General features: G+C 39.9%; 1 protein-coding gene across 1 annotated transcript in view; it reads left to right on the forward strand.

Moving 5' to 3' along the window:
* The window catches only part of CCDC83 (coiled-coil domain containing 83), a 58,959-nt gene that overhangs the window by 35,509 nt on the left and 9,561 nt on the right, over window positions 1-13,889 (forward strand). Inside the window, exons 5-6 of the mRNA XM_004385519.2 lie at window positions 6,885-6,976; window positions 9,644-9,712. Coding sequence (XP_004385576.1) covers window positions 6,885-6,976; window positions 9,644-9,712 — 161 coding nt within the window. The remainder of the gene's footprint in view (window positions 1-6,884; window positions 6,977-9,643; window positions 9,713-13,889) is intronic.

Here is a 13,889-nt window from a genome sequence, read left to right on the forward strand (position 1 = left end):
TTGTGCTTACTTACTAATCTGTAGTGAACAATTTCACATAATTTTCACCACATCTTTGATAGGACCATGGATGACCTGATCTTTGCTCAGGTGTCCAACCCTGTTTTATTCAGTGACCACATGGCCCTGGGAAGAGGGGAGGGACAAACATGGGGGAGGGGGAAGTGCCTAGGGCTGCTTCCCTGAACTGTGGCTAGAAGGAGATGTTGGGATATAGGATGCTGAAGAAACAGTCACTGATATTATCCAGGACAACACTATTCCTCCTCACTACAAGGACAGGGAACCTGAGATTAGGCCTAGGAATAGAGAAAGTGTGGGGGTTATGAGAAGTCATTCGATATGAAAGTCTCAGAGATTTTTGTTTTTGTCCTTCACCAGGAGCACAGGACAGGGATCTCTAAAAATTCTACTTTGTACACTAATAATAGTTAAAAGACTTGTATTCAAGTCCACTTACAAAAAAGTAACCTTGCCTTTTTGGATGTCAATTTCCTCATCTGCAAAATGAGAGTCCCCAGGTGATCTCCAAGAGAACTCATACTTCTAGCACCTGCTTTTCCATACTGTTAGTATTGAATTGTGTCGCCCCACCCTGACAAAAAAAAAAAAGGTGTGTTGGAATCTTAACCCCTATCCCTATGGATATAATCCCATTTGGGAATAGAGTTTTCTTTGTTATGTTAATTATGCCATATCATTGTAGGATATGTGTTAAACCTAATGACTTTCGAGCTATAGGAAGAGCAGATTAGCCACAGTGAAGCAAGGACAAATCGGGGGTGGGGGAGAGATAGATGCCACATGGAGATCAGTAAGAAACCTTGGAATGCCAGGGCTACAGAAACTGAGAGATCTTCCCCTAGAGACGACAGAGAGAGAGCCTTCCCCTATAGTTGGTGCCCTAGATTCAGACTTCTAGCCTAAACTGTGAGAAATTAAATTTCTATTTTTCACAGCCACCCACTTGTGGTGTTTTGCAGCAGCACTAAGAAACTAAGACACATAGCTTATCTCATCTAGTCCTCACAAGAACCTTAGGCTTAGATATAATTGTGCCCATTTTAAAGACGAGGAAACAGAGGCCCAGAGGTGAATAGCCTTAACCAAACTCACAAACTTAGTAAGAGTGGGAGTTGAGCCCAGGCCTGTCAGATCGCAAAGCCCATGTGCTTCACATACTCCTCCCAGCTCTGTGATTCCAGTAAAGTGGAAATGGCTCTCTATACCCAGACTGTGTCTGAAGAGATTGCTGCACGGCTAGTATTTCCACCTGCTCCTGCTCAATTTTCTCTAGAGAGGGCTGACAGGAAGCCACTTCCACAGGTGAGGATCAGCACAATGAAGCCCCATTGGCCCAGATGGGTATGAAGAATAGACAACAAGACTCCCAGCGAGCTGTGGAGAGGTGAAAAAAAGCAGAGCCAAACACAACATTGAAGGCAGAATAAGTTGAAGCAAGCTTCAGCAAGTGTAGTTTTGTGGTCAGCTTCTGGGAAGCAGCCACATCAGACTGGCTACCCACCATTTAACAACCAAGCTTTATGTTAGGTATCTGAGCAGCCAGGAGTCTGAAGGCACAAAGTCATAATCTTCCAGACTCCCACTTGCGATATCTCTAACTTTTTTGAGAAGGAGACTTTTACGTACCCCCAGTTTATTTGGGTATATTCACAAGTGAATGTTGTCAGAAGTATCACCTGAGGCACAAAGGCTAACAATGAAGTTTTCACATCCACCCTTGTGCTGGTTACTCTGCTTTTAAGAAGAAAAACGGTCCATAGAATTTTATATGGAATTTGGAACAGTTGGATGTTAATATTGCTTTTACAGTATTAATATGGTACTAGAGAGAGCTACAACTTTAATCAGAGTGTATTTTATAATATGTTTTTTATGATTTACAGCCAAGTATAAGTATTTAATGTTATCAAGCCTCAGGTTTTATGGATTCTTTCAGATGCTAAAAATGTACAATCCATTATAGCTAAAATCCTGATCCACTGCAACTTTTAGATTGATTGTGGTGCTTTGTTGGGTAGAAATTTCAAATAAATAACCAGCATTAGCTGATGGACTAGATACTGAACTGAAAGAGAAGCTCCATCAGAAATGAGATTTGAAGGATTAAAATGTTCATTCCACTGATTACTTTGAAAAAGGATAAGAAAAAAAAAAAAGGTTATGTAGATGACAATATGTAGGTTGGAGTAATACAGACTTCCATCGTATTCTCCGGATGACAAGTTAGACTAGTCTCCTAAACCTAATGAACTCTCTTGTTTATGAACAGCGGCCTCAGTAAGACACCCTTGTTCCAACTCTGTCAGAGGCAGAAACTGACCTGTTCAGGCCACCTTTCCGGCCATTCCTCAACTTGGGAGAGCTTGCCCCTTCTCTCTTTTGTTGCTGTTGTTGTTGCCCCATGTGACAAAGTAGAACTGCCCCACAGGATTTTCTAGGCTGTAATCTTTATAGGAGCAGATTGCTAAATCTTTCTCCTGTGGAGATACTGAGTAGGTTCAAACTGCCAACCTTTTGGTTAGCAGCCGAACGCTTAACCGCTGCACCACCATGGCTCCTTCCCCCTTCTCTCTTTTTGTTTCCCCTTTCCCTTCCCACCAAAGTTGCCGCCAAAGAGCCAGCCTTTGCTGCTGCTGCTCCGGTGCTAAAGCCTCAAATCACTGCCCATGAAGACTCGTTGTTTGCCAGATTTAACTTTCTTCAAAAATAGTTTTCAATATGTTTTATGTTCAAGGTCCTGCAGTAGTAGAAAGATGTGAAACAGAAGTTTTTACTTTCTACTATCAGAGTTTACATTTAATAGATGAAACAGTTACGCAAGTACCAAGTACAGGTTACATCTGCATAACTCCTGCTTAGGTCCTTGGTTCCCTAGTTCCGTGGTAGCAGCCTTAGTTTGGCTCCTGGTCCCTTCAAAGACCTAGAACTGCACATCTCCTTCCCCAAAGCCTAAGATCCCTGAGGGTCCTAGCAATCCTAACAATCATAATTTTCAGCATCATTTCTACGGGAAAATAACTTCTGACTTCCAAATAATTATCCTGCAGATGTTATAATACAACACAACTAATGCATAAACGGGGGACATATCAGGGTATGACAACCTTTTAATTATTCTCACATTAATTCATTTAGAGTAGTACAGTCTTGGTACATGCTTCTTTTCATATATTTTCATTTGACTGTTCCTCAACAAATTATCATATTTAGCAAACGTTTATTAAATACTGGCAACTTCCTCAGCCATGGGCATCAAGGGGGATATAAAGAGAGTTATTGAGATGACTAACACACAGTCCTTACCCTTGAGGGATTTATAATCTAGATTGAAGGTGAGATATGAAAAAATAATGTGATAATTACATCTGGCAATATATGATTAATTTCCAATTAATTGATTTGAACAGATACAGTGGCAGCTGCTGAGATAGCCCCAAATGATCCTTGCCACCTGGTATTCATGCTCCTCCGCTTCAGTATATGGCAAAAGCCATGGGATGTCACTTCCAATATTAGGTAAAAAAAAAAAAGACTGTGGCTTCTGTTTTGGGCACTCTCTTAGTCTCAGGGAAGACAGCTGCCATGTTATAAGCCGCCCTACGGAGAGGCCCACAAGGAACTGATGTCTCTGGCCAACAGGTAGCAAGGACCTGAGACCTGCCAACAGCCACGTGAGCTTGGATCCTCCCCCATTTGAACCTTGAATGACTCAACTTGCAGATCACTGCAGTCCTGAGTAACACCTTGATTGCAAACTTGAGTGAGACACTGAGCCAGAGGTACCCAGCTAAGCTGTGCCCAACTCCTAACCCATAGAAAGCTGGGAGATAATAAATGGTTGTGGTTGCTTAAAGCTGCTAGGTTTGGGGTAATTTGCTATACAGCAATAGATAACCAATGCAACAAACAATAAGGACTAAATTTTCTGGAGGGGAGCTTTAGGGACGAGGGATTCTGGAAAAACTTCATGGAAGAAGTAGGATTTGAAATAGGCCCGAAGGATGTGTAGGATTTGGGTGTGGACTTAGGAATAGAGAATGAGGGGCACTCAGACAGTAAAACTCAGGAATAAGAGCAAACGGACAGAGAATGGTCCACGTATGCTCCAGAATGGTGCCTGGATTCCGCTGGAGAGCTGTGGGGAGGTGGGGAGGCTCCTGCCTGCATCGCATCTGCGCTCCAAAAGAAAAGAAGCCAGTTCTTGAAGGGTTTATTATCATTATTAGACTGTACAAGCCTGTTTTTTATGTATCAAGAGCAGTTAACAACAACAACAAAAATACCTATTAATTGCTACTTAACATTCAGGCAGCATCTCCTTTATCCAAGTTTTTCTGTTTCCTGTGTATGGCTCAGCATTTCAGTGCTTTTTCCTTGGCTAAGCAGCTGGCAGTGACAGGCACTGTGCTGTTTTAAGTTTGCCGATAGAAAAACGATTAAAAAAACCCAAGTGTGAAGAAGTGAGATGACAGGGTGACGTCATCAGATAGTAAATCAGAGAATGTTTTATGATGAGGTCAGCCTATTCTCTGCGAGGAGCTCTTAAAGAGGGGTAGTATGTTGGCTCAGGCTGAAGGTGGGCCAAAGTTCAGGGACTTGGGGGAAGGCGAGAAGCTTCACCAAACATTGTTTACATTTGGTTAACATTTTGTTTCTGATTGATTGGTTGAGACAAGCAATTCAGTTACTCATTGATTAGGCAATGAATATGAATTTGGAGGGTCTGTGTCTGGCCTTGTCATAGGTAAACAAGGGGGCATCTGTAAGTCCTATCTAAGTCATATGGAAAGGATGGTTGTTTGCTCAGCTACTAACTGAAAGGTTCGAACCCACCAACTGCCCTACGGGGGAAATATGTGGCAGTCTGCTTCCATAAAGATTTACAGCCTTGGAAACCTTATACAGGCAGCTCTACTCTGCCCTATAGGGTCTCTATGAGTCAGAATCAACTCAATGGCAGTGGATTTTTTTTTTTTTTTAATACCTAGTTTTCCCTAAAGATGGAACTCTGGTGGCGCAGTGGTTAAGAGCTCGGCTGCTAATCAAAAAGTCAGCAGTTTGAATCTACCAGCTGCTCCTTGGAAACCCTGTGGGGCAGTTCTACTCTGTCCTATAGGGTCAGATGAGTCAGAATCAAATCGACGGCAATGGATTTGGTTTTTCCTTAAACACAGATGTTAGCTATATGATCTCTAAGCATCTTTCAAGGCCTAAAACTTTATGATTCTTTGCTCTCTCAGTGCTGACATTTATAAGCATAAGAAAATTTGGAGAGAGTAGAGAATCCTGCACTCCCCAACCTCTGTCCTTCTTTCTTGCTCTGAGCCTAACTCAGAACCAGGTCTACTAACTTTCACATCCTCCACTACTTCTTTTTGTTTGTTTGTTTATTGTTGTAGTTTGAATGAAGTTTACATTTCAAGTTAGTCTCCCAGACAAAAATTTATACATACATTGTTATGTGACTCTAATTGCTCTCCCCAACTGTGACAGCACACTCCTCCTTTCCACCCCTGATTCCCCATGTCCATTCAACCAGCTCCTAACCCTCTCTGCCTTCCCATCTTACCTCCGGACAGAAGCTGCCATGGTCTCTTGTATCTACTTGAGCTAAGAGGCACACTCCTCACGAGTATCACTTTATGTCCCACAGTCCAGTCCAATCTGTCTCAAGAGTTGGCCTCAGAAATTGTTTTAGTTCTGGGCTGATAGAGAATCCAGGGGCCATGCTTTCCGGGGTTCCTCCAGTCTCAGACCATTAAGTCTGTTCTTCTTACTAGAATTTGAGTTCTGCACCCCACCTTTCTCCTGCTCCATCCAGGACCCTCGGTTGTGTTCCCTGTCAGGACGGTCACTGGTGGTAGCTGGGCACCATCTAGTTGTTCTGGTCTCAGGCTGATGAAGTCTCTGATTTATGTGGCCCTTTCTGTCTCTTGGGCTACTACTTTCCTTGTGTCTTTGGTGTTCTTCATTCTCCTTTACTCCAGGTAATTGGGACCAATTGATGCATCTTAGATGGCTGCTTGCAAGCTTTTAAGACCCCAGACGCCACTCACCAAAGTTCGATGCAGAACATTTTCTTAATAAGCTTTGTTATGCCAATTGACCTAGATGTCCCCTGAAAGCATGGGCCCCAGACCCTACCCCTGCTACTCTGTCTCTCAGAGTGTTTGATTGTGTTCACCCTCCACTACTTCTTACTCTCCTCTTTTCATTCTACCTTTCCTACCCCAGGAAACATGTGCCAAGAGTGCTGGAAATTTAGTTGGAGTCTGAGGAGCTTTCACTCAAATAGTAAAATCTTTATATTTCTGTTGTGGAATTATAAGTTGTGTGATATGAAGTGTAGACTGCCTACACAAATACTGTTAAGTCTTTGAAATTCTCTCTTTGAAGAGAATTTGAATATGCAGATATTCTTGGGATGGCTATCATCTTAAACTAATTCACATTAAGGTGTTAGTTATTGGAAGGAGACCTGGTGGTGCAGTGGTAAAGCACTCAGCTGCTAACCGACAGGTCGGTGGTTAGAAACCACCAACCACTCTGAAGGAGAAAGATGTAGAGCAGTTTGCTTCCAAAGATTTACAGCCTTGGAAACCCTTTGGGGCAGTTCTAGACTCTCTTCTATAGGGTCATTGTCAACTGGAATTGACTCAAGGGCAACGTTTTTTTTTTTTTTTAAGTTATTGGAGCTTTTCTTCTAATTGCAGGAACTAGATACATTAGTAAATATGTACTCTGAAAATTCAGGAAAAATTTTTTCAGGAAGGAGAGGTGAGGATCATGGAAAATAAAATTTATTATCACAGTGTTATCTAGGATCAGCCTTGTTAAGGCTTCTAATTTTCTTTTTAAAGAACAGTATAAAATCACGCTGGAAGATGCTAGAAAGAGAATAATCAGAGAGACTTTGTTACAACTGGACCAAAAGAAGGAATGGGCCACACAGGTATTTTTCAATTTTCTTAAAAAAAAAAAGAAAAAAACCTTTTCCCCAGTTTTTCCTTGTGGTATATTATAATGGTTAAGAATTTGGGTTCTGATGTTAGGCAGTTTGAATTTAAATTCCAGTCCTACCTGTTGCTGGCTGTATAACCTGAAATTTGTTACTTAACTTTTCTGGGCTTCAGTTTCCTAATCTATAAAATGGGGATAGGAATGGTATTTACGTTAAAGAGATAGTGTGAAGGTTAAATTAGATGATTTAAGTAACATAAATTATTATGCTGTTATTTTTCAAGTATAATAGTGATAATAGTAAATTATCAGAATAAAAAGTTTGGATGAATTATATAATTTGCCTTAAAAGTACTTTCTTACATACCCAAACCTCAGAGAGTATACTCTACATTGCTGCTGCTTAAAAATTTTGGAATACTAAAAAAATGAGATATAGTTTTCAGTTTTACATGCCTTTTCATTTCTTAGTTTTGCACAAAATACTTGATGTTCCTTTGTCTTCATTGCCCCTCCCCTATCTTCAGACAACCTCCTAAATCACTGAGGGTGCCACTGCAGTTACCTTTTTGTCTGTGACATCGCTTCTTCAGAATCATAAATGTCTGGTTGTTTCTAGAGTTCTTCACTAAATTTCAGCTCTATTGCTTGTTTCTTGCCTTGTTGATTCAGTTGGTCTTTCAGTGTTAATACTAGCCTATTGCATGATTTTTACTGATTTACACAAATACAGAGGATTATGGAGAAGCGACCAGTGGTTTGCCCATGCACTTTGTGACTGAATCTGACTAAATGGTGAAATCAACCATGAAGTGACCTGACCATAGTTAAGATGATTTAAAATGTGCTCTTTTAATAACTATCTATATGGGATCAAATGGACAACAGCAACTGGAAAGATTAGATTGGAAGCTTAGGGGGCAGTGAGTTTATGTTAATGGGAGAGGAACAATTGCAAGAAGGAGGATGAGGATGGTTGCACAACTTGAAGAATATAATCAATGTCACTGAATTGTTCAAGTAGAAATTGTTGAATTGGTGTATGATCTGCTGTGTATATTCTCAACAACAAAATAAAATAAATTATTAAAAATGCATATGTAGATCAAACGTGCTTCAAGCATAAAGACTTCAAGTATATATAATGAGGACTGTTCCAGAAACGGTTCCAAGCACTTTACATTTAAGTCTCTCAACAATCCTATAGGGTAGGGATTGGTAATGATGAAACTGAGACACAGAGATATCTTATGACTTTCCCAGAGCTAGAACGTGACAGAATCAGGATTCAATTCAGGAGATCTTCACATCATTGCTTTTAATCACTACACTACACATTTTTTTCCCTCACATAATGCTGTATACCGCATGCTTGAATGAATTTTCCTCATTTTATCTGAGCATTTTGACATGCAGTTCAACTTCCTATAATCTAGTTCTTTGCACCCTTAGCTGTATGTTGGAATCACCTGAGAGTGTTTTTTTTTTTTTAACATACTGATGCTTGGGTCCTACTCATAGAGATTCTAATGTAGTTGGCCTGGATGTTGCCTGGGCTTGGGATTTTTCAAAACTTCCAGGATATTCTAATGTATAGTCAAGTTGAAAACCACTGCTGCATTGTTAGTGTGTTAAGCTGCTAGCCAACTAACTTCAGTTATGTACTGAACTGCTTTTTTATAAATGAAATTATAAATTTATAAATGAATTATCTGTTGTAGCGGGAATATAAAAGTCCCTGGTTCCTAGGAAGTATAGGCCTACTTTTAGTTTAATTAGCACGATTAAAAAAACATTTTTTTTGTTCTTGATTGGAAATCTTCCAACTCTAAAGATTTAACAAAAAAATTTACTCTTAACATACTTTTAAATTATTTCTGTCCATGTTTATGATCTAGGGTATTTTTCTTAATTTCTTTTCTTTTGATTGCCCTTCAGTTACTGAATATTTAATTTGTAACCCGGCATCCATATAAAAGTATCTCACAGATAAATATGATGTGTTATGCACTATAAATCTCTTTTTGGTGAAACTGTAAATATCCAAATAATTGAAAATGAATTTACTTTTTATTAACCTAGTGACGAAGTAAGCCTTTTCTTCATCTAAAATTTTTTTTTCCCAGGAGACTCTCCTGCTACCCTTAAACTATTTGTTTTTAGGTTTGTAAATATATGCATTGCTATTATTGACATGCAGAAATCTTTCAAATTAAAAAGACATATTAATGTAATATATTCATGTGTTTGCTATATGTTAGATCATATCTGTGGCTAGAAGCTTGAAGATGTTTAATTCTTGCAGTTTAGCCATCTTAATTATGGAGCAGACCACTTAATGATTGATTTCACTGTGGCAGTCAGATTCAGTCACAATGGAGGCCAAACTGAATGGATAGTCACACCATTGTCCAGTTCCCCAAATAGCCTGTATTAGACAGTGTAAATCAGCAACAGAAATACAACAAGAGAGTAATAAAGAAAGAACAACTAAACTAAAAGTTCTTAGGTATGTTCCCAAGTAATTACAAAACATAATTTAAAATGAATGATCAAATAAATTGATTGGGCATCACCAATGCTGAATTGTGAATTGCCATTGCTAAAATTGTGAATCACCAAGTGACAACTCTTCCTTAATACAGAAACTTTCTTTTAGAATGCTGTAAGGTTCATTGACAAGGGCAGCTATAGACAGATCTTGGAGAATGACTGGCTAAAAAGAGAGGTAAGTAGAATTGAACAATTTCTCTCTCTCTCTCTCTTTTGCACTGGAAATAACTTTTGTTTACAGAACTGAAGTCATGGGGAAAGCTTGGAACTGGGTGGGGGCTGGTACAGTAGTTAAGAGCTTGGCTGCTAACCAAAAGCTTGGCAGTTTGAAGTCACCAGCTGCTCCTTGGAAAACCTATGGACCTGTTCTACTCTGTCGTATAGGGTCTCTATGAGTCGAAATTGACTCGATGGCAATGGGTTTGGTTTGGACTGACTGACTGAGGTAAAATGAAATTCAAATACAGACTAACCTTATCACAAGCTGTTACTCAACATATACCAGAAATAATCTAAATAATTACCAGAAATCTTTTTTTAGGGGTCACAATTCACACAATATACTCAAATGTGCAAAGCTTCTTTATGTCCTAAAACTGATCTGATCTTCCTCATGAGCTCCAATCCTCCCAGGTGAGAGGGGCATAGCTAGAGGATCATTCTAACCTCATTCTCTGCTGATTTAAATTGCCACTTTTGGATGACACAGTGTCCTTTGGATAAGTGTTCAATCTTTCATACTTCCATTTCTTTCCTCTAGTCCTCTCCAAGATAGATTCTTGATGTATAGGGAGGTGGTGCTTACATGACCTCTTGCAGGATATATTGCTGAAGAGGGCTCAGATCCATGGGGTTTCCTCTGGATCTCCCTCTCAGCTGTTGAGGAAGTGCTATAGTCTGCTTCCTGCAGTGGTGACTTTTGAAGTAGACTGCTCTGGTCTTTTGGATATGGTAACCAACACCATACCTGTGGTCAAGATGTCCCTGCCCACTGCAACCCCTACATCCTACCCTAGCCTGGTCCTCAGGCTCTATTTACACCTCCCTCTCGAGAGGTTGCAGCAACTACGGGATCCAGGAGTGCTGCCTTAGCCTCAACTGCCCAGATGTCTCCTTTTACCAGTGCTGCACTACTGCTCTTGCTGGATGTGGTCATGTGAGGACTTCTTCTAGAGCAGGATTTCTCAACATTGACACTATTGACATATTGAACCAGATAATTCCTTATTATGGAATGCTGTCCTGTTTTCCTTACTTTGGACATACTAGTCCCTCTGACTAGAATGTCTTCCCTTACTTCCTCACCCCCTTACCTTCATCTGCCTAGAAAACAACTTTTCCTTTAAGAATGGACTTTGGTTATCAATTTCCTTATAAATCATTTTGTAACTACTCCAGGAAGTATTGGATGCTCTTTCCCTGGTGCTCTCTTTGTTTCATTGTAACTTTTGGTAAGCTTTGTTGAAATTGTCTGTTTAGCATCTGTCTCTACTATACAGAGCAGAGGCTATGTCTACATATCCATGACACCTAATAAATAATGTGCTCTTCATATAGTTATTGATGAACTAACATCAACAAAAATAGACATTGGAGGAATGGATCCAAATATATGGTTTAGATCTCGGGTGGAGGAAGCAGTTGTGTTGAAAACTTTGTGAATTGTTTATGTTGTGGCTCAAGATGGCAGATTGCCTCCTGTCTCTTCTGAGACCTCACTGAAATAAAATTATAGAAGTACAAAAGGAACTCATTAACAAAGAGAATAGGAGGAGTTAATTAACAGATGACATTTCAACAATTTTCTGGAAGATACAAAGCAGATGTGGGAGCATGTTATTAGATGAAAGAGGCAGATAATCTTTGGTCCAGATGTTATGAGTGCTACAGAGGATGTAAAAACTCAATCTGCCCTTGGAAACCTGGGAGAATCCCCGAGCTCAGAGTCTGCATGGACTATAGATGGTAGGAATGGGGACTGGAACAGAAAAACAAGGGGATTACTTCATGGTCTGAATAGGGAACACCTACAGCCCCATCACCCCTTATCATTTCCTTCACACAGAGCAAAGTATTTACTCTGGACTAAGAACCTGATAGCAGTCCTCTGGGAACACTGACCAAATTGTCTGACAAAAGTGAAAGTTTTTAGTATAGATGTTAATGCCCCACAGTAAATCCTTCCTATCTTGACATTTAGGAGGGTACAACCGAATAGCCCACTCCTGCCTTCTCATCCTAAAATGAAGTTTGCCAGTCTACCTGTCCTGCCATACCACTTACAGAGCCTCCAGTCTCCATTCCCACCTGTTGGAGAAACTTGGTATGAAAACAAACCTACTCACACAACAGTAGAGAAAATTCACACCATTCCCCAGACGTTTCTTAAATATGACACCAAAAATCACCAGGAATATGAATACAACAAGCACAATAGAAGAAAAAGACCAAGTTGAATAAACAACAAAAAGAGAACAAAACAAACAAACAGACCAAAAAAGAAGAGAGAAAATACCTTCTATTTATATAATCAAAAATATCAGACAAGACATTTTATTTAGAAAAAAAGGTGCTTAAAGACAAAAATATAGAACAGGAAACAGAGAGCAATGTCTCAGAACAGTGAAGACCACAACACCAAAAAAGAACAGACAAATAATAGATTTAGAGTACTAAAGAGATTTAGAGTACTAACGTAAGATGTACAATGTCCAACTAATATTAATCCCGGGGGAAAAAAAGAGTAGGGAAAATAGAGGGAAGAAAATTATTAATGAAATAATAGAAGAAATATTCTGGGTGCTGAAAAGCAACATGAGTTTTCAGAACACCAGGAACAAAAGGAAGGTCTTAAAAGTTTCCAGTGGGAGATGGCAAGACATAGGGCAAGTTACCTACAAAGGAATAAGAACCACACTGGCATTCAGCTGTCAGTAGCAAAGTTCAGATGGAAAATTATTTTCAACCTGGAATTCTGTACTCAGCTAAACTAGATTAAGTGCAAAGTAAAGCTATTTTCAGAAATGCAAGGGCTCAGAATATTTACTTCTCAATCTTTGTTAGGAACTTACTTAACAATGTACCCAACAAAATAAGAAAGTAAACTTAGTAATAGGAAGACAGAAAATAGTGGTTACAACCCAGGATAACAGTGAAGGAATGTCTGAGAATGATAATTATGTTGCATGCTGTTATGGATTGAATTGTGTCCCCCAAAATATGTGTTGTAAATCCTGACCCCTATACCTGTGGTTATAATCCCATTTGGGAATGGGCTTTCTTAGTTATGCTAATGACACAGTATTAGCGTAGGGTATGTTTTTAAGTAAGTCTCTTTTGAGATATACAAGAGCAGATTGAGCAAGAAACCAAGCAAGCAAGGAGAGATGGGGGAAGATAGATGCTATGTCACATGATCGTCAAGGACTAGAAGCTGAAAAGAAATTAGGACCTCCCTCTAGAATCGACAGAGAGAGAAAGCCTTCCCCTAGTGCTGGTGCCCTGAATTTGGACTTCTAGCCTCCTAAACTGTGAGAAAATAAATTTCTGTTTGTTAAAGTCACCCACTTGTGGTATTTGTGTTATAGCAGCACTAGATAACTAAGACAAACACCTAAAAAGCATCCCCTCCAGGTTGAAACTGATCTCACTTCCAGTCTCTAAACCCACATACTCAATAACCAGCTGTACAACTCCACCTAAATGCACCACAGACATCTCAGATTTCTAAATTGACTTTATCACCTTCCCTTTTCCCCTAAACCACCTCCTCTCCTGTGTCCCAATTAAGGATCCCACCATTATGCAGTCACCACAGGCAAAAACTTAGGAGTTATCTTAGAACTATCCTTTTCACTTCCCACATCTAGAAGGCCTCTAAAAAAAACCAAACCCATCGCCGTCGAGTCAATTCTGACTCATAGCGACTCTATAGGACAGAGTAGAACTGCCCCATAGGGCAACCAAGGAGCAGCTGGTGGATTCGAACTGCTGATCTTTTGGTTAGCAGCAGAGCTCTTAAACAGGGCCCCAGAAGGCCTCTAAGTCCCATAAATTCTACTTTTGACCACCTCTCATTAACTCTTTCACCACTATCCTGGTTCAGACCCTCATTCTCTCTCACTCAGACTCTCTCAATTGCATCTTAACTGGTTTTCTTCCCCCCGGAAGAAAGTTCTCCACACTGCCTCAGAGTCATCTTTCTAAAACGTAAACCTGGTCATGTCAATCCTCTGCTTAAAAACCTTTCAATGAACTAAGAAGAAACTCAGCAAAGATACAGAAGACCTAAAGGGCACAATCAGCCAACTGGACCTCATAGACATATATAGAACAATCCATCCAACCGCTGC

This window comes from Trichechus manatus, unplaced genomic scaffold, assembly GCF_000243295.1.
Source record: "Trichechus manatus latirostris isolate Lorelei unplaced genomic scaffold, TriManLat1.0 scaffold00140, whole genome shotgun sequence".
NCBI classification, from domain to species: Eukaryota; Metazoa; Chordata; class Mammalia; order Sirenia; family Trichechidae; genus Trichechus; species Trichechus manatus.